We start from the raw sequence: 24,585 nt of genomic DNA on the forward strand, positions 1-24,585 counted from the left end.
GACAAGAGGCTTGCACTCAAACCTGCTAAATGTTAAACCACAGAAGATTACAATAGACATGAATAAATAACCAAAGTCAGAATCCAGCAGTCTTTAACTTCTTTCAGTCAGGATATTGCCCCAATCAAATAAGGTTTAGAATTTAGCACAAGGACTGTGGGAATCCCCTATTTAAAAACAAAACAAAAAAGCTCCTGTGTTAGCCTGAAGAGACATTCTTTGGTGCTATCACCCTGATGCCATACCCCAAATTATAAATACTGGTTTCCCAAAGAAATGCTTTTACCTATGTCAATCTTTTTTCTCCCCCAGTTAATGATAGATGTCATACCCTTGGAATGTACAACTTTCACAAAGGCTCGGAGGGAGTTGGCAAAACAAGTTTCCCCTGTTATGAAGTAAAATTGACACCCTTCGCATTGACAACCACTCTTGGTGCAAGGTGGGAACTCAGGGCTGTGCCCAGTTGCCCAGCAGAGGTACTGTTATGGTCTCCCTGGAGAAGAGTTGAGAGGCGATGCCTATGTAGGACCATGGTGGGGCCATGCAGGAAGGAGCACCCAGGTTGCTCCTCCACACCAGTTCACTTCCTCCTGAGATCCATGTCTCATGCTACCCTGAGCATATCACATACTGAAGGAATCAAGATTCAGTTCAGTTGGGTTCTGGAAACTTTGCCTGCCAGCTCTGGAGAGGGAGAGAGAGAGAGAGAAAGAAAGAGAGAGAGGTGGAAATGCTCTTGGGTGGATGGCACAGACCAATAGTCTAGGCAAGGTATAAGGGTCAGCAAGATTCTCTCAGAGCAATGGCTTTGAAGGTTGTGCCATGCAGAATATGGAACAGGGACTTTCGGACAAAGGGAAGACACTGATACAATCTTGGCTATTACAATTGTCAAATTCCTAAAGTATCACTATTACTGTCAGATGGCTGGCTTGCATTCTATCTCTGTTCACATCTCCAACAAACTGGACTAAGCAAGTTCTTTCTGCAAGTTTGCCTTAGTTTCTTCATCAGTGAAATGGTGATAACCACAGATACCTGATAGCAGTGTACTGAGGGCTAAATGAGATGCAGTATGTGAAACATTCAATAGGCTCTAAACTGCTATCTCTGCAGATGTACCCTGCTCTTGATCATCGTTGTCAGAGGTGTTATTGAATTAATGCCAAGGCTGGTTGGAATCTGTGGATTCAGAAAAGAATAAAACAGATGACCCTGCCCTCAGGGTGGTCACAGTCTAATAACAGGAAATCATGCTCTTGCAAGAACTGCTACATATCATGCCCTGTTCCCAGCATTCCACAGCCAGTAGCACTTCCCATCCTCACAGCAACCTAAGGAGTAAGTGCCATGAAGCACCTTCTTTTTTGCAGAGAGGAAAATCTTAAGCCCACGGTGGTTATGACACTGTGCAAGGTCCCTCAGCTGATGGGTGGCAGTGATCAGATGTGAGCTCAGCTGGATAGATTTGGATGCTCTCTCCTCACTACTACTTCATCCGGGGAGATAGACCTAAAGAAACAACTATGATGTCTTAGAATGCAGTAAGTGCACTCACTCTCCTTGGAGAGTAACAGGGTAACTTGAACAAGAGGGGAGGAGTTGGTAGCAAAGCCTTCATAGAGGAGATGGTCCCTGTGCTGAGTTCTGCCTAAGAAGTTCAGTGTGAGAGAAGCTCCTGGGTTAGGGAGGAGCTTCTGTCTACAGCCTGGAAGGAAATGAGAAAGAGAGAGACAGAGGGGGAAAGGTATAATTGGAGAGGTAGGCAGGAGCCAGGTCCTGAAGGGCTTTGGGAACCATGATAAAGTACTGGACTATCTTTGAGGACAGCAAAATCTGTGTCAGAAGGTTAGTTCTGTCTGCAGTGGCGTGGCAAATTGGGAGAGGGGGTATATGATAGCTGAAGACAGACAGACAATTCAGACCCTGCCACAGAAATCTAGCCATGATTACTAGTATCTGAAAGTAGACTGAAGCCAAGGATGGCAATTTTGAAAACTACTAGGAGGTAGCAAGAGATGAGAGAAGAAGAGGGATTCTCCTGGGAGATAGACATAGATGAGAGAGGAAGAGGGATCCTCCTGGGTCCATGCTTGTAGGCGAATGCATGTGCCAGGAAGGCATCACTAGGGTCTGAGGATGAAGACCTGGAAAGTACCAACATTCATGGAAGAACAGAGGAAGAAGAGTCCCAGAAAAACCTGAAAGAGCAAGCAGAAGGGAAGGAGGAAGATAAGAGAGTGCATGCCAAGAATCCAAGAGAATATGAAGGGCAAAGGACTCAAGATAAACACCAAGATTTCACTCCCAACTAGAGCCCTGGGTCTTTAAGCCCAGACTTAAGTAACTAAAGGAAAGTGCTTTTCCTTGTGATACCAGAAGGCTTTATTTTCAGTCTTATTTTTTCTATCTTCCTTTCCTAAGTCTTTACATTTCACTGCCCCACTCATTTAGCTTTGTTTAATTAATTTCTCAATATCTCTGTGTACTCATTACTGCTCTCTGCACACAGACAGAATGGGATGACAGAGGAGGCTTTGCTGATTGGTATTTACAATGTGCTGAGACTAATGAATGAGCCCCAAAACACATCATCACCATCACCAATAATAATAGTAGTTGACTTAGCTCCCATTTATTGTGCATCTATTACATAGCAGGTGTTCTTTGATGAGTTTTAAAAGCATGACCAATACATAAGGTAGATATGATTTCATTCTTTTGAAGAGGAAGAAATTCTTTTTAAGAATTTAAATGAGCACTGAAGATCACACAATGAATGCTAAATAGCAGTGGGACAAATGTGTAGAGCTATATGGTAGCCAAGAGTAACACTTTCAGGCAGACCTTAAAAATTTTCAGTTAAATACATTTTTTGGCAGTACTGGGATTTGAACTCAGGGCTCCATGCTTGCTAGGCAGGTGCTGTATCACTTGATCCACTCTGCCAGCCCTAAAGACTTTCATAATATTCATCTTTTCTATGATTTTTGTTTTGTTTTGTTTTATTATTCACATGTGCATACAAGGCTTGGGTCATTTCTTCCCCCTGCCCCCATCCCCTCCCTTACCACCCACTCCACCCCCTCCCTCTCACTCCCACCTCCTCAATACCCGGCAGAAACTATTTTGCCCTTATCTCTAATTTTGTTGACGAGAGAGTATAAGCAATAATAGGAAGGAACAAGTGTTTTTGCTGGTTGAGATAAGGATAGCCAATCAGGGAGGTGACTCACATTTTGCTATGATTTATAGGCAGAGGAGCACTTATGTGTGGACATGGAGTATGGGGAGGGGCAGAGCAATGAAACGATGAGTTAAGGGAGAAAAAGAAGGAGGAGGAGGAGGAGAAGGAAGAGGGGAACGATAGAGATGAAGGGGGAAGGGAAGGGGAAGAGAAACGTGCCAGTGTCCCAATATCCTTTCAAGGGCACATCCCCCTCCCCAAAGACCTATCTTCCTTCCACTAGGCCCCACCTCCTAAAAGTTCCACCACTTTCCAATAGCACCACGGGCTGGCAACTAGACTTCAACACATAGTGTTTGGCTTTCATTTAAGTTCCAAATCCCAACACTATTGTACTAACTGAAAATATTGATGAAAAAACTCCTTGCCAGCTGTCCTTCAAGAACACAAGTTATGAGTCATTCTTCGCTTATTAAATACTAACCAAGCACCTACTGGATTCCAAGCATTGGACTGGGCCCCAGGGATATGAAGAAAAACAATGAGCAAGCCAACCAGTAAGTGAGAGAGAATAGGTTGTGCTCCATGATTTTGTTTTAGGTGGGGTCACCTAAAGAATGGGACTGATTGGCAGGGTAGTTTAAATGGGGTAGCTTGAACCAAAGCCTATACTTCCACAGTTTTTACCACTCCTTTCTGCTGCTTTGTCTTGCAAACTCTTAGCTCATCCCTTAAAATACTTGGAGGGTTTATCTGAGCTCTTGAGCCAGTTCGCTCCAGTTTATCGAGTATCTATTATGCATCAGGTGTCCTATGTGTTTTTAAATGTTTTTGACAGTACTGGAGTTTGAACTCAGGACTTTGCACTTGCAAGGCAGGCAGAGTACCACCTGAGCCATGCCTCCAGCCTCTGTGAAGTTTTAAAAGCATGACTAATAAACAAGGAGCTATGCTAACTCTACTTTGGGCTTTTGGAGGATTCCCGTGGTGTTCCTCTGCACCCCATGCACAGCTCTGTGGAGGTGGGTATCAGCAGTCGTTCCAGCCTTCTGCCTCTTGTGTGAGCTCTCTGGAAGAATGTGAGGTGTCATTTAGCTGTGTGTTCATCAGCTCAGTGCTGGCATAGAGTAGGTCTTCAATGAACACAGTGGAATTACTGCAGCATGCTGTGATAGATATTTGAAGACACAATAAAACCCTTTATTTCCTTTGTGCATGCACTGGAAAGATTGGAGGCCCAGGCTCTGTCCAAACAACTTCAGCAAATCACCTAAGGCTTATCCAATGACAGAACAGTGTTGTGAGCCTGGGATGATATGTGATTGTCAAAGCCCATGCATATAGTCATTTGTGCTAGGGCAAGTCCAAGATTAGCTCATGTCCTGTAGTCTAAATAGAGCAAAAAGAGACCATTTAGAAGAAAGTAAGAAGCATGTTTGAGCTTTATCTTAGTTAACTCTGTCCTAAATTTCTATGACATAATGTTGATTTTGTCTATGATTCACTGAAAGATTAACTTTTCAACAAGAATGATGTTCAGAATGCCTGGTGTGAGGTAAAATTATAGCTAAAATAATAATACTTAACATTTATAGAGAACTGTACCCTTTTTTTTTTTTTGGCAGTACTGTGTTTGAACTCAGAGCCACACCTCTGGCCCTTTTTGCTCTGGTTATTTTGAGGATAAGGTTTCTCTTTTGGCCCAGGATGACCTGGACCATGATCCATGAGTTCATGGTCATGAACTTATACTTCCTGCTGTTGCTGGGATGACAGGTCCATGACACCACATCCAGCTTGCTGCACCCCCTTCTGTGAGATGGAGCCTTGAAAGCTGTTTGCCCCGGCTGGCCTCAAACTATGATTCTCCCAATCTCAGCTTCCCAAGTAGTTAGGATTACAGGCATGAGTGACCAACACCCTGCTAAGAACTCGGGTTTTTTTTTTTTTTTTTTTTTTGGGTGGAACTGGGGTTTGAACTCAGGGCTATGTGCTTGCAAATCAGGTGCTCTACTGCTTGAACCACACTCCCAGTCCATTTTGTTCTAGTTATCTTGGAGAGGGAGTCTAGCAAACTATTTGCTGCGGCTGGCCTTGAACCTCACATGGCTGGAAAATAAACATGAGATAAAATAATGTATGTGGAGAACCTTGTCCCCACTTAGGCTTGTATCTGCTTTACTTCCTGTCCCGTCTCTGCCCCATGAATCACTTGTATCATTACCATCTTAGGTTTTTTTTGTGCAAATGCAAGCACATGTGGGATTTGTCAAATGCATCTTTGGGATCTATAGAGATCATCATGATTCTTCTCCCTAGGTCTCTTTTGATGATCTGACCTTGCATTCTTAGAAGGAGCTGCACTTGGTGAAGAAGCAGTCAGTCCTCCATATCCATGGGACTGATTCAGCCAAACGTGGACCAAAATTAGTTTTTAAAGATATTGCATCTGTATCAAACGTGTATGCCTTTTATCATTATTATCCAAACTACACAGTGCAACAACTATTCACATAGCATTTTCATTGCCTTAGATATTATATGTAATGTAAAGATGACTTAAAGGACACAGTAGGGTGTGTGTAGGGCATGTGTAAATGCTTACTATTTTGCACATGGGACGTGAGCATCTGTGGATTTTGGTATGTGTGATGGGACCTCAAACCAGTCCCCTTGGATACTAAAGGACAGTTATATTACGCTTCAGGTAAGCTGTCACACACTGATTGCTAATGCTTTATTTAGGATTTATGTATCAATATTCGTGTTTGAGAAACATTTACCATTTGTTTTAAATAGCCTTTGTTATCATTATTATCTTTGCTGGAGAAAAATAATTTGGAACTTTTTCTTCTTTGTCTATGCTCTGCATCAGTTTGTCTTACTCATCTTTAAAGGTTTGACTAAATTTGCTTTAGAAAATTCTAGCCCTCATGCTCCTCTCAGCTTCTTCACATCTTTTTCTGTTTCTGGGGAAATAGGTCTATCTAGATGTTCTGGAGTAGGATTCTGTAGATTATACTCTCCTTTAGATTCACAAATTTATGTACATAAAGTTGTACAAAATAGTTTTACATTTTTGCTTCCATCCGGTATTATTTTAATCTCCGTATTTATTACCTTTGTAGTTTTCTTTCTCTCTTGATTTCTGATAAGGCTTTTCTATTTTACTGTCTTTCCCTCCAATACCCTAGTTATTCATTTGTTATTTATTTCCTTTATCCCCCTGCTATAGAATTCATTGATTCTTTTTAATTTTCCTCTTACTCCTTCTTTCCTGTGGTTTGTTGTGATGATCTTTTCTCAGATATTTTGGGTTGATTTTTAATCCCTTCACTTTGGTCCCTTTTATAATTTTGTGGGGCTGTCACATTTCGAGTCCTGCTTTAGTTTTCTTCTCTATATTCAGAACCTAAAGGGAAATATTTTATCTTTTTTAGAAATCTGCCATTTGGATTTGTATTTTTCCCTTTGACCATTTGTTTAAATGACAAGTTTTTAAAAAAATTTTCCAATTTTTGTTTTTAATTTTATTGCATTATGAGCAGAAAAGGTCTACGTTGTTGCTACTTTATAAAATTGAACTTTCTTTGCTGCAGTTCAGGGTCAATTATTGTGACTGTTGCATGGGCATCTGAAATGAACCCTCTGGGTACATAGTATAATATTTATCATCATAGCTATGTAATAATATGTTGAGTAGGTTTATATCATTATTCACGTTCAGTCCAATTGACCTGAGAAGGTGCATTATTTCCTGAGATGTGGGAAGGCTGCGGAGGAATCAATTCTGGTGGGGGCGGTGAGTGGGGTACAGAGAAATCACAAGGTCTGTTGATGTTTGCAATCATCTCTAAACAAAAATCATCTGAACATAAGGAAGATACTCATTACCAAATTCATCAGGGTCTATATTCTCTAATTTTTATTAGTATTATTGGAAAGAAAGAAGAGTCAATCTTTCATATACTGGGGCTCAGAGAATGACAACCTAAATTTTTCTTTTGATTTCTAAAGGAAACTTAAAGACCTTCAAAGCAGGCCCACATTCAAGGTCCCTCTGACCTGGTTGTGCTTCTCCTGCCCTCTCCCAGTAGGGAGAGGCTTTCTGCAAAGTGTCTTCATGTGCCCAAGGTCAGGACACACCAAAGAAGAAATAGTGACCTGGGATCCCTTCTCTGAGCTTTCATTAACTCGATTCAGCAGGGAGAAAAGCTGAAGTCTGTTAACCCACCTGGACAGACTTTTGTCAAACACTGCTATCCTCACTTCAGTCCCATAAAGAATCATTCACAATCCATTGTCTGCTCTGCAGACCCAACACTTTGCACAGGGCTGTTGTACGTTCTCAAGCCCATCCAGTTTCTATTTTCCCCTTTCCTTGTAGAAATGAGTTGTAAAAGTTTCTAAATCATGCTGAGCTAGAAATTACACCTGTGTGATTTTCCTGTGTTGATTCCTCCTCTCCACATTAATAAATTAGTATACTTTTTTTCTTGGGTTTAATCTCTGTAAGTCCATGTCAGTGAATATTCAGTTGGCAGAGGAGAAATTTCCCTTTACTTATCCACATTTATTCAGGTAATTTTGTATAGAATTTTAATTTTTCACATTGGAAAATTCAGTCTGCCTTTTATATTTCCATTGTGGGGAGGACAAGGTCCTATTCTTGGCTTGGAGGCATTTTAAATGATGATATTGCCAATGATAACATTTGAGCATTTATAAGCTGTCTTTCAGGTACTTTGTCTTGAGTTATTTAACCCTTAGATCAACACATAATTTCCCCCATTTTACAGATTTTTTAAGAAAACAAGGCAAGTGGAGATAAGATAACTTACCTAAGTTCAACTACTAGTAAGCAGTGGAGCTGGGATACCAACCTTAGTCACTATGCTCTTTTAAAAGACCAGCTTATCTAATGCCTTCCATGTATGGGTGAGGAAACAGAGACTCAAACCAGTAAGCTACCAGCAAAGCTATGACTCAATCCTTCAGGTATTTGAACTTCTATCCACAGTCTTCCTACTATGACACTGCACCTTACTATACACAGGGGCAGTGTTTTGTGGTAGAAAGAGGTTGAAATATGTTGGATGATACAGGCCAATCAGGCATAGCAACCCCTATCTATATCCCCTCATAGGGCTGCAGGGCCAATATCATGGTATCAAAAACAATTTGCTGAAATGTTACCTAAAAAATTATATGCTTTTTGGTTCCTGAAGAAATCACTAGGCTACAGAATAAATTCACTCTTAATATTACTATGAAAGATAAAAATAGGATAGGAGAGTATAAGCCAAAAAACTGAAATTCTACAAGAGTTAAACTCTTGTAGGTGGGAAGGCTTTGTTTTTTAATAGTCATCTTCATAATCTCCAGTTCCCATGCACATGACCTTCACTCTTTGTTTATGGATGGTGGGTGTCAGTTGTGGAAATAGGTACTTTCCCTGAGCAAGTAAGAATGAAAGTAAGCCAAGAGAAAAGAATAGTACTCAACCCTCAGGGGAGAGGGTGGTTACAAAAAGGGAGTACATGAATGTGCAAGCTTCTTCTATTGATCTCCATGTCCAGTTCTCAGAGCCTTTCCAGGTTGCCAAAAGTGATCTGACATCTCCACGCATAGCTTGCTTTCAGAAAGTGAGATTTTTTTTCTCCATCCCACGTTCATACCAGGAATTATAAAAAGAAAAAGGAGTTTATGACATTTTGGGGGAGACTGACCCAGTGTATCAGCTTTACTGAAAAAGCACATAATGGTTTTGGCAAGATAAGAGAATTTCATTGGAATGACTTCACTTGCCAAAGATGAAAGTTGTTCAGCTGGCTGGGGCAGGGACCTGAGCCAGACAGCTAGGGGTGGTGCTCCTGAACCACTCCACACAAGAGGCTTCATGTGTGAAGATCCATTCATGATGAACCAAACAGATAAGATCAACATGTCCTGGAAACCTGGCCACTGCTTATACAGAATCTCTGTGAAGTATGGGAACAGAAATTTCTTACAAATTGTGACACCACAAAAACATTTGTCCACAGGTCTTATGGCTTGCCTACCTTTGGCCCTGCAGTTGAAACTGAATAAAATGTGTTCTAATCTTTTGAAAGAGCAAATCAATCCCCACAGTCTTCCAATCTAGTATTTGGTGAATGCTAAATGAAAATGAGATAAGTTAAAAATTTGAGATGGATTTTTTGGAAAGGCACTAGAATCTCCTTTTCTAGATCCTACTTTTCATTTCAAAGAGACTGGAATGGATTCGTTGTGATTCAGATAAAAATCAAGGGAATCTCCTCAATGGTGTCTCTATACCATAGGCATAAATGTTCTTATATGTAAAAGGAGAACCTATTTAAATGGAAGTGTGGCCAATTCATGCTTAACTACATTGATAATCAGGAGCCTCCTCCATTACACCAAGTGAAAAAGGTGAGCTGGGTGGCACAGGGTTGAAAAAAGGTGAGTTTCTCAGGATGAAACTGAGTGTAGGTATTGTTTGAAAAGCAGAAAACCTTGGAACCTCAAGTTTCATGGACATCCAAGATCATTTAGCTCAAATCATACATCTAACCTTTGGATGACTTTTTTAGCAAGCAGGCTTTTCTTCCCACTGAGAGCCAGAAGTTATCTGTAGGGCATATACAAACTCCATTATTACCTAAAATCTAATGAATGAAGGAAACACAAGCTAATTATCTTATTCATGGTCAGCTGGTTACAGAAAACCAAAGAACAGAAAACCCCTCTACCTGAATCATTTTTAAAGCATTTCTTAGAGAGAAAGCATAGGTTTTGTGGGAAGTAGAAAGACATCGAAAGGTCTCTCCTCCTCTCCCTTTCTCTCCCCTTCCCCTTTTCCTCATTGTCTTCTGCCTCAGTTTCCTTCTGCAATTTGTTTCTTTCTCTTATTTTTTCATTTTCCACTTGACTCTGGTATGAAACATCTGGGGTTTTTGTGTTCTTCTTTTTGTTTTGCTTTTTACATTTACCCTTCTATTTGGCAACATAGTCTATTTTCTCTATGCAAAACTGGCCATGGGGATTGCTGTTAAGCAAAGGACATCTGACCTGATCACAGCCAATAAGATGTGATGAAACTTTTGCTGAGAAGTGGGGCATGCATAAGAGAGGACATGAAGCCAGAGCTGCTAAAGCCATCCTGCCTCTATGAAATCCAAGACTAACACCAACTCAGCAGAAAGGGCAAACAGATGGAAAGAAGCTAAGTCCTCATGGCAAATTTTGAAATCCAGCAATAAGTGACTTCCAGCAGTAAGTGAGACCAATTCTTGCCTTTAGTTTCATGAGCCAATAACCATTTCTTGCTTAAGTCATTTTGAATCATATATTCATTCTATCATGCAGAGTCCCAAAAGTCCTGACTAATATGACTGTAGGCTTTGGATTACCATTGAGCTCACCCTATTCCTCCACATGGCCTCATTAAGAAGGGTGTGCTCCGGGGAGAGTGGAATTTAGTGTGGTAGGCAGGACTATCCTTTCCAGGGCTGATGGTGGGACAGATGGAGGGGAAATAGTTGACCTCTGCCATTTCTATTTATTAGTTACAGTTCTTAATCTGACAATAAGCCAGATTAATTTTTTCTGTCCTATCTTCATTAAGGTCATGAATATCTAAATATAACAGATCATAATATGCAGAAGTCCCTTCAAAATTCATAAATAATGCTTGTGAAGTTTTTATAATAGGCAAGTTTAATAGAAATTTAGACGATGATGGGTCTATTTCATAGTTACTCTCTTGTGGACATGCCAACATTTTAGATTTTTTTTAGTATGCCAACTTCAATCTTACAAGTGAAAACAATAGAGTCTTTTTGAGGTTCAAGTTTGAGTCAAAATGAAAATGTACCTGGCAAAGTGTGCCTTACCTCCAATTTATTCCTAATGAGACTATTTAAACCAACCCTTTGATTTAGAAATATCTCCACTTTAAAGTCCCGTTGCAAATAACCTTTACACACAACTCTTTCTTTAAGATAGTCAACTTACTGTACCACAAAACAGCAAATCTCAGGCTTGGAACCAAGAACTGCACTAGTGAAATTGTTCATTGTTCCAGCGAAACTCTAAATTTGTATAGAAAGAACAACACGACTTCCATGTGAACATTTAAGCTCTATATCTGACATTGTATAGGATGTCACCATATAGGATTCTATCAAATCCTGTGCTGACACCCACAGTCAGTGCAGAAGCTGCCTGGGAAGGATGAGGGCTTGGGCTCCATCCCCAGTTGGGTGTTCTAGTTATGTGACCTTGACAGTTTATGTATGACCTCTCTAATCCTGTTTCTTCACGAACAAGGTGCTGACTTTATACTTTGTAGACAATAATACTTGTCTTTACTGGGGTAATTAAAATAAGTTGGTATGTGTTAAGCATATAATAAATAGGTGCTCATTTAAGCTACTACTTAAGGTAACAATTGTCCTTTGTAATAGAAACATTCCCAATTAATTAATGCTGATTTCTCATCAGTGGCCAACATATATGCTACATTGCAATGATCTTGCATAGTTTTCACATTAAATCTCTATCTTTTATGAATTGAAATGTTAATGTCCTATCAAAGCAACTAAGATGTCTGATTCTGTCACTGACTGGTTGTATGATTTAGGACAAGCACTTAATCAATGTGTGCCTTTGTTTCTGTATTTGTAAAATGACCAGAATGGACTGTCCTAGGTGAATTTTATGTCCCCTTCCTGCCATACCAGTCTTCTCTGAGTCCTGTATGTCAGCCAAATGTCTATGTGATGTGTATGAATCGTGGTATAATTATACCTTGATTTTTAAGATATTCAGATTCCTCTCTGAAGAAAAACTGCTGCTATCTAGTCTCCCAAATGAATATCAGTCTTAGGAGAAAAGAAAAGAGAAACAGAGAATAAGTGAGAAGTGCTGATAGAACAACTCCTATGCTCAGATTTTGGAAATCTAAAAAACATTTCTCAAATTTTGAAGATGAACTTGAATTTTGAAGCATAAGTCTAGTTAAAGAAAAGTGTGTTGCAGACCACATATCCACTAGATCTGTAACCTGCTTCTTCATATGCAAAGCTCCAAACTCAAATTACTTTAGTTATTGGAAATCCTAATGACTACAGGACTTTTATTCTTCTGTGCATGCACAGCAGACTTTTGCAATTAGCCATTCTTTGGGTGTTTATTTTGAAACCAACCGTGCGTTTCTTGGCTCAGTCACATATGCGTAATGCCAGCTCCCATGCAATTCTACAGAATTCTTCTACAGTTCCTATTTACTATGCCCATTCTTTTCATGCCCTCCCTCCTATTGCCTCATAAATGGTGAACATTTCAGAAACGCTGTCCTTTACAAGGCAATCGCTACACTTTCATCTATACGGTTTTATAGGAAAAAATTTAACTATGCCTTTGCACAAAAGTGGGAAAAGGGGAGCATAAATTCAATTCCTAATGGACATAGCAACACAGGAAAGCACTGGGCTTGAAGAGCCAGACTCTCCCTGGCAGATGGCACATGGCACACACAGCTAGCCGGCAGTGTTTAAGGGCTTGCTCCATTGCAAATATAGAAACAATAAAAATGCTTATTGATTTTAAAGGGATCTGTAACTAAGTATGACATTTTAACTAATAGAGGTTTACCAAGCCATAACAACTAGCTTTGAGGGTTCCTAAAATGGGATATTGTTTGTTTCAGTGTCAACCCTAGAAGGGCAAAGCTTCAAGAATTCTTGTGTTTGTGTTAATGTTTCGTATGTGTGCAAAATTGGATCTAAAGTTTTAGGTGCTATGTGCCCATTTGAAATTCTCTTAAAGCTTTGAAAAGCAAATGTCACAACCCTTATATTCAGTTGCCTTGGGCAAGCAAGAAAAATATCTGTCAAGCCTGGGTCTTGCTGTTAAGGCTAGAGTTGAGAAATGCCCTCCAAATGCCTTGAAGTCAACATTAGCTATGACAGAAGCAAGACTATTATTTAACAGTAGCAGAAAATGTCAAAAACAAACTGTGCCTGGCATTTTGACAAGACACTATTGAAAGAGAACCACTTTTTCAGCTGTGTAATGTGTAACTGTGGGGGAGAACTCGACAATTAATAACCTGAGGTCTGGTAATAGGATTTCCAGGCAGTTTGGTGGTTTCCTTCTGATACACATGAAAGGGACAGGCAAGTGGCGGACACGGGCAAAAATAATCCAAATGATGAGACCTGTAGAAAAGAAGTGATGTGTCAGAAGCCAGGTACCTGGTGGCTAATTAAAATGTAACTCCTCCTTTGGGAAAGTGCACTCTCTCAGAGGTGACACTATAAAGTATGAGGATTGCCATTATCCCTAGGCAAAAATAAGATGCAGACAGACCATTTCCTATCTCCTACACCTTTCCTTCCCTCTGGTGGCCTCGTGGCAACCCCTGGCACTCCCCCTGAGTGTCCCTTCATGGACAGTAGCCCCAAACTGACCTGGTCACATCTCCAGGTCTGCTGTCAAGCAATAAGCTAATCAATATTCTGAGAATTGGCCAGTTCCCAGCCCTCCCTCCTTCGGAGGACTTAGGAACTGGTTAACTAACCAGATGAGGGAAGTATGGCAAGGTGGTCAGCAGTTGCTGTGGATTCAGGCATTAAGCTTTCTCTAATTTATACAGAAACTTCAGGGAGGCATGCCCACATCCACAGGAAATGCCAGTGCACTAGCTCAATGCACTTACTTTGCAGTGAGTAGGAAAGAGGGAAAGGACAGGAGCCAATATTTAATTGGACCAGCCCTTTCAGCTAAGCCTTTTAAATCATCACATATAATGTTTAGAGCTCTCACAAAAGTGGCAAACCTAAAATTTGGTGTGCTGGAGGTAACTCACTCAGAGTTCAGGCTAGATTTGACTGACTCCCAAGGCCTCCTCTTTCCTGCTCTCCCCCCCCACACCCACATTCAGATCATACCCTCATCAGACTCAGTGTTTTTTTGGGGGGCAGGGGATATCCTGGAAGAGGGATAGTGGTTTTTGAACTCAGCAAGAGCTCTACTAATTGAGCCACGCCTCTTTTTTGCATTGGGTCATTTTTCAGATAGGGTCTCACTTTTTTTTGCCCAGGCTAGCCTCGGACCATTATCCTCCCTCCTGTGCTTCACACATGGTTGGGAATCACAGAGACATACCACTATACCCAGCTTATTTGTTCAGATGAGGTCTCACAAACTTTTTTGCCCAGAATAGCCTTCAACCATGATTCTCCTGATCTTCTCCCAAGAAGCTTGGATTACAGGTATAAGCCACCATGCCCTCCAGGATGTTTTCAGTATTAGTCTAATGACATTTCTTACTAATGAGAGGGCCATGAACTCTGGCATACAGAGTAGACTCAGCTTGCAGGCCTCCGAAAAGTAACCTCACAAGCAATTATGTGCTGTGCTGGAGTACAGTGCCCTACTTATAGATTCTATGAGTCATTTAAATTGCCAGAGAAGCCAGTCCCTATCTTTCAAGTTCTACCTCTTACACTTCCTCTACCAGCAGTATTCCCTGCTACCAGACCAGACATTCACCTGTCTGTCCACATGGTTTTCTTGTCTATCCCATCTGCTATGGTTTGAATATGATTTGTTCCCCCAAACTCATGCAGGAGTTTAATTCCCAAAGTCTTATCAACGGTATTCAGAGGGTAGAAAACTAATCTATGGTGTAGAACATGATTGGATTAGATTGCATCATTAGAGTGGCTTTATAAGGAGAGGGAGACAAACCACACAGATAGATTACACATGCTCCCCTTATGATGTGATGCAGCATGCCAGGAGTGGGAGAAGACATCCTTACAGTCTGTGCTACATTGTTTGAACTTCCAAACCCCAAAAATGTGAACCGAAATAAATCTCTTTTCTTTATATAATAGCCTGCCTCAGGTATTTTATTATAGTAACAAAACTGACTGATATGTCATCTAAGGAGAAAGACTCACTGAGTAAACCACTTCTTTCAAGGTTTGTCAGCACCTGTGCTCTCACCTTTTGGTGGCCTCTCCTGAGCAGCAGGGGAACACTGTTATATAGTACAGATCATATAAAAAACCATGCTGCCCAGGACAGTAATTTACACAGGCTCCTTTAAGACTTTAACTTTTGAAAAGGTCAGAAGTCAACACTTGTTAAAATTCTCTTTTCTGTTCTGTCAGAACAGACTGAGACTGGGTCTGTGGAGGCTGTGTTAAAGTCTCTGCCATGAAAAAAGGCTTGAGACCCAAGTTCAAGGCACTCTTGGCAGGGAGAGGACATTAGGCACTCTAGGAATTGCTTTTACTAACTCCCTAAGGAAACCCAGGTTACAAAGTAATCTAAGGATGTCTACAAATTCCTCCACTTTTCTACTAGAAATCTAAGTCTGCATGCATGTCAATACCTGCTGTGCCAAGCCATTTATTTTTGATGGTATTAAAAGTCCAATGCACAGGTGACATGAATTACAAGCAGCTAAGTGACTTGTGGGGACAGTAGACAGTGTGGGTGACAAGATACTCCTTGGTCACTGGAGTGATGTCTGAGCAGGGTCTGGTCTGCTATGCCAGGCAACAAACATGGACCTGTGCAGGCAGCCACAAAAGGAGATCACAAGGGCATGATGGGATGCTTGCAGGAGGTACAAAGAAAATGCTTGAGTTGGCCATTCACTCCCATTTCTCCTTCTAGATGATAAGTAAAAGCAAAAGTGAACTCCTTTCTTCTTTCTCACCACCCTAGGGCTTAAGTACACAATTTGTATTTTAAATATTATATTGTTTTAAATTTTACCACAATAATATTCTCTTATAGTTGTGCTAAGTATGAACCACTAAGGGAGAAGAGTGTTTTAGTGAGAACAGAATGCTTCTGCTTTGCATCAGCAGTGGTGCGCATCACCAGTGATCACCAGGGTCCAGCTATTCTCTCCTTCCAGGGGAAAGATTACTTATCTCCTCACAGTTAGTCAAGGCTATGGGATGAATCCTGGACCCTGTGCTGAGCAGAAGTGTGGTACATTACTTTTGGGCTCACATGGAGGGGAATGGGCAGAAGGCCCATGCCCCTTCAATCCCTGCCTTTCAGAATCAAAAAGGCTGCCTGCCCGCAGTGAGACAACCACTGCCATGGAGAATATCCTCCCATGATCCAGGCTGTCCATGTCACATGAATGAGAAATAAACCTGGTTATTTAAAGCCACAGAGATTTTAAGGATTAATTTCTTATAGCCTATCCTAATACATTAGTGAAAACAAGTGGCTACTTGAAAGGCAGATAAAAATATCAAACATTTATTTTTCACTGATTTATTTTTTCTTGGAGAAAAACCCTCAACCTGACTCAACTTTAGGATAAATTCTACATACATTCTGAAAAGACTTGCTTCAGTATGTACCAACTTCCTTTTCTTGCACAAGTTGGGTCTTAATATGCACCAGGTCTGGGGAACTGAGAATTTCACAAAGATTGGTCTTTATAAACAGCTCTACACTTCATCATCAGTGTGTCAGTCTGTAGGATTTGCAAGGCCAAGTGCACACCCAGATAGACCCAGCCAGTCTTAGGGCCATGGGGCAGCACTTCATCTTGCTGCAATGTCCTGCTGGAAAAATCCCAAGAACTGCCACTGTCATACTTTGGTTGAGCAGACATTCCCTGAAGATTCAGGAGTTACATGTGAGGACTATAAAGGGAATGGGAATGAATTTTATTCGATGGCAGAAACTCCCAAGGAATGCATTTTAGAAACTTCTAAAACAGATTCAGCACTTGGGTTCTTTCTTTTGTCTAGTCAATTGCTCATCACAATAAATTGACCCATGATCACATTCTGCATAAGTTTCCTCAAACAGTGTTTCTAAGCCAGGCGTTGGTGGCCACATCTATAATCCTAGCTACTTGGGAAGTTGAGATTGGGAGTATCCTAGTTCCAATATAGTCTGGGCAAAAAAGTTCATGAGAACCCCATCTCAACAGAAAAATGCTGGGAGTGGAGGCATGTGCCTGTCATTCCAGTCACTATGGGAAACATAAAATAGGAGGATCGCAGTCCAGGCTTGATTGGGCAAAAAGTAAGACTCTATATCCAAAATAACCAGAGCAAAAAGGGCTGGCAGTATAGTCCAAGTGATAGAGTGCCAGCCTAGCAAGCACAAGGCTCTGAGTTCAGATCTCAGTGCTGTCAAGAAAAAAAATTTTTTTCCAAAAGAGAGCTGAGTCTTGTAAATGAAACAATCTCATGGAAGCACAGTAGGAGTGAGTGAATTTACTATGTTCAGAACAATAGTCAAAAGAATAATTTTCAAATGACAATATATTTTCCAAGTGCTCATCACTTTTAAAGCCCACTTTGGGAAAGCCACAGAATGGCAGTTACAAACCTGATAATGAAAGCAGAAAAGGACACAGTTGCTAGAGCACAATTTTATTTGGAGTCAAAACTGTCCTTTGTTCATGAAAATCCTGATGGAAATTGAAACCAGGGAAACAGTGAAAGGGAAAAATCACCCATATATGGCAATCAGTTTTGACACAAGGCTCATCAATAGCCCAATCTTTCCAAGGCACATTTATCTATCTGATCTGCCAAAGCTGATACCTAACAACATTGTCTAGGAACAGTTGACATATCCTGGAAGAGTCTATCTTGTAAATCACAAAGAAAGATGACAGGTTTCCCTGAGCTCATCAGTGATAAAAAGGAAGGAGGCACACAGGAGGAGATGCTGGGATACTTCACTTGCTGGGTCTGAATTTTTCTTCAGACCCAGTAAGAAACCATGGACTTAACCTATGTTCCACAGCTCTTCACCAAATGGAGATTTTGAAAATGTAAAGGTAAATAATTAGGGCGATTAGATGATTTTGTGATATTAAAAAAAAGTGGTGAAAGGGACTAGGGTGTAGCTCAGTGGTAGAGCTCTTGCCTAGGATGTGTGAGACCTGGGGTTCAATCCCCAGCACAGTAATAAAATAAAATAAAATGAAGTGGAAGACTGAATCAAGGTAGCAAACTAGGCAAGGTGTAGTTCTTTCTCCTATCCCAAATTCACAGAAATAATGACAGCAACAACAAATGACTTTTAAAATGGAAAGGTATTTACAATTATAATGCAAAGTAATAAGTATCTTTCATGTACTAGAAACTACAAGGATTCCCTGAAAAGAAAACAATTGAGAGCAGGCAGATGTAAACCATAACTTGAGACATTCAAGGAAAGAATTTGCTAAAGATGAAACCAGAGACATTCTAAGCTCAGAGGTAGCTGATGCCCAGACCAGAAAATGCCTTCCCCTTGCCAATCTCAACCTGGTCAGATGGCTCCGTATCTTCCCCTGTGTGAGTGGTGACTTCTCGCACTCAATCCCAAGAAGTATGGCAATGAGCCCAAGGCGTGGCAGGGAGCACTCAGATCACAGGTTGGCTGGCAGCAGGCTTATTCTGCCCTTCCCTACAATGTCTCTTTAGAAAGGTTTAAAACTTTAGAAGGATAATTAATATTCATAGAAAAAACAAAAATGGCAATTATACTTCCATAAAAAATAGAGATCCTGGAAATTAAAATTGTGATGACTGAAATTAAAAATGTAACAGTTGTGCTGAATACTGAATAGACACAGCTGAAGAGCAACTCAGTGAGTTGGAGGATCCAGTTAAGTCATTCTAGAATATAGCATGACAGAGAACAGCTAAGACACGTTCAGAAAACAGAAATAAAAGGTCAATGATTTCTTGAATGAAGGACATTTAGAATAGAGATGGTGAACAAGGAAATACTAGGTATAAAGACAGAAGAAAATTTCCCACAATTAAAAAAATGTCTCTGAGGGGCTGGGTGTGGTGGCCTGTAATCACAGCTACTCAGGAGATGGAGATTAAGAGGATTAAGATTTGAGGCCATCCCAGGCAAAAGGTCAGCCAGATACCACCTCCATAAATAAGCCTGGTGTGTTAGATCACACCTGTAATGCTAGCTACTTGGGAGGCAGAGGTAGGAGGATCATAGTCTGAGGCCAACCCTAGGCAAAAACATTAAGACCCTATCTGAAAAAATACCTAAAGCAAAAAAGGGTTAGGGGTGTGACTCAAGTGGTAGAGCACCTGCCTAGCAAGCACAGGGCCCTGAGTTTAAACCCGCCTCCACATCCCCGCTCTCCAAATAGGAGAAAAATTCTCTGTACAGTATTAACTATCTACTTCTCAACCTATTGTGTAGTGAAACTTCAGAATATCCAGAATGATGATACCTTTAAAAATTCCATATATCAAAGCAAGCAAATGGATAATTATTTCATTCAATGGCAGAGGAGTACACTTGACTCCCTTCCTTTCCATCTGAACTCTGAGATCATTCTAGGTGATGTCAACGTGAGTGTGGGCATCTGGCCAACCCAGCATTACACGTCTACCCCATTCCTGTTCCTCTTCACCTACTCCAGCGAACCAGGAAAACAGATGTTTAGATCACCAAGACCTGTAAGGGTTCCATGCATTTCTCTCCACCTGCAATGCACACGCACCTCCTCCCCACACAGCAGAGCTCTCCCTTCAGATTCCCAGTCCTTTTGACTCCCCTACTCCTCATGCTCAGAGGAGCACATTGACCCAGCTCCTTCCCCAATTTGCTTTGGTCCCAAGACACCCCACCTGATCTCTCCTTAGAAGCCTCCATTTATTGTTCACAGAATCTTGTGCCAGGCAACCTGTGAATCCCCGACTAGAATCAGCTACTCACCTGTGACTGGTCTATACTCCTGAACTGTAGAGTGCACCCAGACAGAGCATAACCGCTTCATTGGTTCTACTGAAAATACCTGTCTTCTCCTCTCAACTGGGTCCATGATGGCTCCAACACTGGCTGACAATTCTTCATCCTGTCTGTTCTTCATAGATGCCATCTAAAACTCCACCATTCTGGCAGTTCTCTCACTGTTCCCTACTCTCCTCACTCCCTGGGCATCAATGGCTCACACCTGCAATCCTACCTACTAGGGAGGCTGAGATCAGGATGACAGCAATTCAAGGCCAGCCCAGGCAAATAGTTCCAGAGACCTCAACTCCAAAATTACCACAGCAAAAATGGGCTGGAGGAGTAGTTCAAGTGCAAAGCTCTGAGTTCAAACCCCAATCCTTCCAAAAAAAATTATATTTTGAGAGCTATTAGTATACAGAGAAAATCTTTCAAAATGAAGACAAAACACAGTAGAAAAAGAACATAGAACAATGAAATATGACACTCTCCTTCATTTCTAAGATTAATTTGCCCTTCCAACTGCACTTCATAGATTGAACTGCCCTTTGCCTGAAACATTCTATGGCCTCAGCTTTGTCAGTAGCATTCTCTTCTGATTTTCCTCCTATTCCTGCCATACTCCTTTACTTTCCTCGCCATCCTTCGACCTCTTCTTTCCCATGTTCCCTTGGTGATCAAATCCACTCCCACAGATTCTTTATTAGTGCTGTATGTTGACAACATCCTTACTTACACCTAGTCACTCAGAATCAAATATGCTAACGTTTACATTTTCTCCAGATGTCCTCTCTGTATCTCAACCTTAATGCATCAATGAAGCTCATTGACTTTAGCCACTCACCCACTTCTCTGCATTCCTCTTTTGGTTTAAGGAACTAGCATTCACTTAAGCCTTCTTTCTTAACCTTTACACTGAAGTTCCTATCTTAGTGTCTCTAGCTCATAATTCCAACATCACTACTCATCTTGTCCCTTTCACCTAGACCCATCCCCTTACTTTACACATAACTATACAAATGAGTAATGCTTGGGGCATACCGCAGACCAATTATTCCAAAGTTTCTGAAGGTGGGACCCAGACATCACACTGTTTTACAGGTCTCCATGTGATTCCAATATGGTGCCACATTTAAGAAATTTCTAACAATGAAAATAAAAACAAATGTACAACTAAACAAAGCAGAGTGAAGCTGAAAAACTTTGAGGATAAAAATCATATAAAATATCTAGAATAAAAAAAGACAGATCTCCTACAAAGGAAGGAAAATTATACTAATAGCAGACTTGTTATCTGCAAGATGAGATGACAGAAGACAGTTAAAAAGCCTTCATAGTGTTGAAGGAGGACAAGGAAAATGGTGAACCCAGAATTCTGTGTTCTACTAAATTGTTCTTCAAGAATGAAAAACTTTTTCAGACACACAGAGCTTAGAGTCTACTCTTCAGACCACTGCAAGAAGAACTGCCTTACACAACAGAACATACATTAATATAGAAAGTGAACCAAAATCAGTACGGATATACTTAGTGATATTGACCAACTCTAGATTTTACATAGAAAATACAAAGTATGTGAAATGTATGCAACACTGAGAATTCCCATGGTCTTAAGATAAAATGGCTCAGTGCAAACAAACAAATTTCACAACAAAAGTATTAGCATGATCTGAGTAGCCCATTTTAATTGTTTTTGTTTTTGTAGAATTTAGTTCCATTTTCAGCTGCCCAAATTCCTGTAATTTTAAGTAATAAAGGCAAAGAATTGTCAATATAGCAATGTTGATTGCAAAAAAATAGATTTTATACATTTATATATTTATCAAAATATTGAAAGCATTTTATTTTTGCCAGAATTCTTTTCTTGTTTTCTAGATAATCTGAAAATAATTTAAGAATTCCAATGACAATTATTTGATCTCCCTAATACTATACTTAGTCTTCTTTCATGACTTCTTAGCAAATGCAGCCACACATATTAGTTTTTTAAGTACTATATTCTAAAGCTTATCATGAGGAAGGAAAAGAGACTCAGTCAAGATGATATTATATATTTAATACACCCTGCTTTTAACAGCAATTTTTAAAGTAAATACATCATAGGCCTTATAACTTATTAAAGATTTTATAGTGCTTACAAAGTCAATTCTAAAAATATACCTTATTTTCCTAAATGAATAACATTATCTGGAAGACAGAATAATAAAGTTATAGTAGTATGTTTACCACCAATATAGTTAAGTTGTACACATATTCAACATGAAATCCTCTTAGGATTTTCACCTGAAAACATAAAAGCAGATTAAAGTTTGGCATACAAGACCTCAGTCTGAGAGCAATTGTTTTAAATCCAAAATTTAAAAAAAATCTCCTTGACATTCTAGGAAAGCAGAGCACATGCTTATACATACACTTGTACATGTTCTCTCACGCACACACTCAACACACAAGCACACACTCACTACAGCACTCAGAAGGTGCATCAGTCAACTGTCAACAATTTCAAAAAGGAAAATTATGGGAGGGAGAGTCAGCTAAGTTTAAACTTGAGCCATACCTAAATAGATGTAGTTGTTAGCAAAGTATGTCCAAAATTGCATTCAAGATCCTAAACATGCACAGAGTGTGCTTGAACTAGTTACCAGTAGAGCTGAATGTACAGGAAATTATGTATCCACCCAGTCCTCATAATGCATAAATAGATTGCAAATCCAGGCATTCCACTGACAGTCACATGCACGCCCAGCTAGAGTGATCGCTTATAGAATCCAATAGATTACAGAACCCGATAGAATTAGAAATGTCATTTTGATCTGTTTGGTATTTCTTACACCTCCCATGTGCAAAAGCAGTGAGCTTCTGTATTGCAAATAACAACTAAACTATTATCACTTTATGCTCTGTGGCACTGGAGAAGGTCACTTTGTATTCCCCAACCTTATCTATTCTAGTTAAATTCACTAACTTTTAATTACATGTACTCTTCCAAAGTTAAACTCAAAGCAATTTAATGTTGGTAACTTCACCTGCCCATCACATATACCAACAATAAAATCTGCTATAATAGAAACTTACTCTTTGGGCTCTCTCCAGTAACAGGTTTAAACCCATTCTATACAAGTTCATTTTCACCATATATTAAAATACTCAAACTCTTTGAAATAACATCAAAACAGAAACTAACCACACATCAGAGCACTCATAACTCATACTGCTGTGACTAGAAAAACAAAAAGGCACAACAGTAAGCAAAAGAAAATATACCAGCTACCCCTTTTCTTGTTTGTTTGTTTGCTTGTTTTTTTGGCTTTCTTCTATATCTTAGTTCTCTAAATTTAAAAACTATTCAAAGCATTATTAATTCTTCATGACAGAGAATATTTTGGCACGTCAACATTGTAATACAATGTATGGTATATTTAAAAAATTAATTTAAAAATTTCATCTATTAACATATTTTAATGTAGTGCACATATATCTTACAGTTACCTAACTCAAATACACAAAGGTTTGCAACTGATTTACAGATGATGCAATCACAGATTGCAATAACAACATGTGTATGTGTCTATACACACCAATCAAGGGAAAAACTGCATCTTGGCAATTTTTTACAGTCCGAAGTTTTGTTGGTATTTCTATCATTTATATGCCATTTTCTTCTTGATATATAAAAGATACATTTTTGCCTTCTTCATTCTTGATGAGATTTTTCTGCAATAACTTTACATTCATACTGCAAAAATTAAAAAGTCAAAGGTTAACGATAACTTCCAAACAACCAAAAAAGCTCTAAAAATGAATATATATGCCTACATTATTCCTCAAAGAATCTGAGAGTTACACAATTATCAGGATTAAATGACAAATGAGATATAGAAGAAAAGCTAACTCACTTTTTTTTTTTGCGGTGCTAGAAACTGAACCCAGGACCTTATACATGGCTAGGCAAATGCCCTACCACTGAGCTAAACCTTCAGCCCCTAATTCACATTCTAAAAGTGATAAACAATAGACAAAAGCAGGAGAAAGATGGGGTTTCTGCATGATAAGCAATGACAGCAGTAGGTGATTTAAATCAATTCTATAATATGAAAGGAAGTAAAGTATGTTTCTTAGCTCAGTAAAGTGAACCAGCAAAGCATAGGTCTCAAACTTAAGGATGGGGCTGATGTAGTGAATTTAGATAATTGTTTCAAATCACTTTATGATTTAAAGGAAAAAATTTATTGCATTATAAAAACTTCTAGTCAAAACAGCATGTTAAAGTAAATCTATAAAAATGTATAACCATAATTCAAAATAAAGAAAACCAATAGACTTAGAAGAATTGGGTGGCCAGATTATCAAAAAGATAGCAAAGTAAATGACTGAATTCTCCCTGCTGGCTACAATGATGAAAATGATAAGCGCTTATTCATGAAACTGCCATGGTTTTTGAATGCTAACCCTTGCCACTATGACCTGGGTTATCAACGATGTCCTTTTCCTTCATAAGTAAAATGATCAGATGTCTTAATTTGCTGGAGGCAGTCCTAATTTTATGAATATTGTAGCAGTGTGGTTATTAGTAGTGTCCCTTTTCAATTTTAACCCTGATACCTTTTTGATGGACTGGAAATTTGTAGATTCGT

The 24,585-nt window shown here is 39.7% G+C and overlaps 2 protein-coding genes across 6 annotated transcripts in view; one reads left to right on the forward strand and one right to left on the reverse strand.

The window, feature by feature from the left end:
• Positions 1–10,354: 10,354 nt before the first annotated feature.
• Positions 10,355–24,585, forward strand: part of Ccdc93 (CCC complex scaffolding subunit CCDC93) — a 175,226-nt gene continuing 160,995 nt past the window's right edge. The window contains exon 1 of the mRNA XM_074070571.1: positions 10,355–10,468. The gene's annotated coding sequence lies outside the window, so the exon portion shown is untranslated. The remainder of the gene's footprint in view (positions 10,469–24,585) is intronic.
• Positions 21,987–24,585, reverse strand: part of Insig2 (insulin induced gene 2) — an 82,496-nt gene continuing 79,897 nt past the window's right edge. For all 5 annotated transcript variants that reach the window (XM_074070574.1, XM_074070575.1, XM_020185884.2 and 2 more), the window contains one exon: positions 21,987–23,687. In XM_074070574.1, the coding sequence (XP_073926675.1) occupies positions 23,646–23,687 (42 nt within the window). In that variant the 3' untranslated portion in view covers positions 21,987–23,645. The remainder of the gene's footprint in view (positions 23,688–24,585) is intronic.

This window comes from Castor canadensis, chromosome 4, assembly GCF_047511655.1.
Source record: "Castor canadensis chromosome 4, mCasCan1.hap1v2, whole genome shotgun sequence".
Taxonomy (NCBI): Eukaryota; Metazoa; Chordata; class Mammalia; order Rodentia; family Castoridae; genus Castor; species Castor canadensis.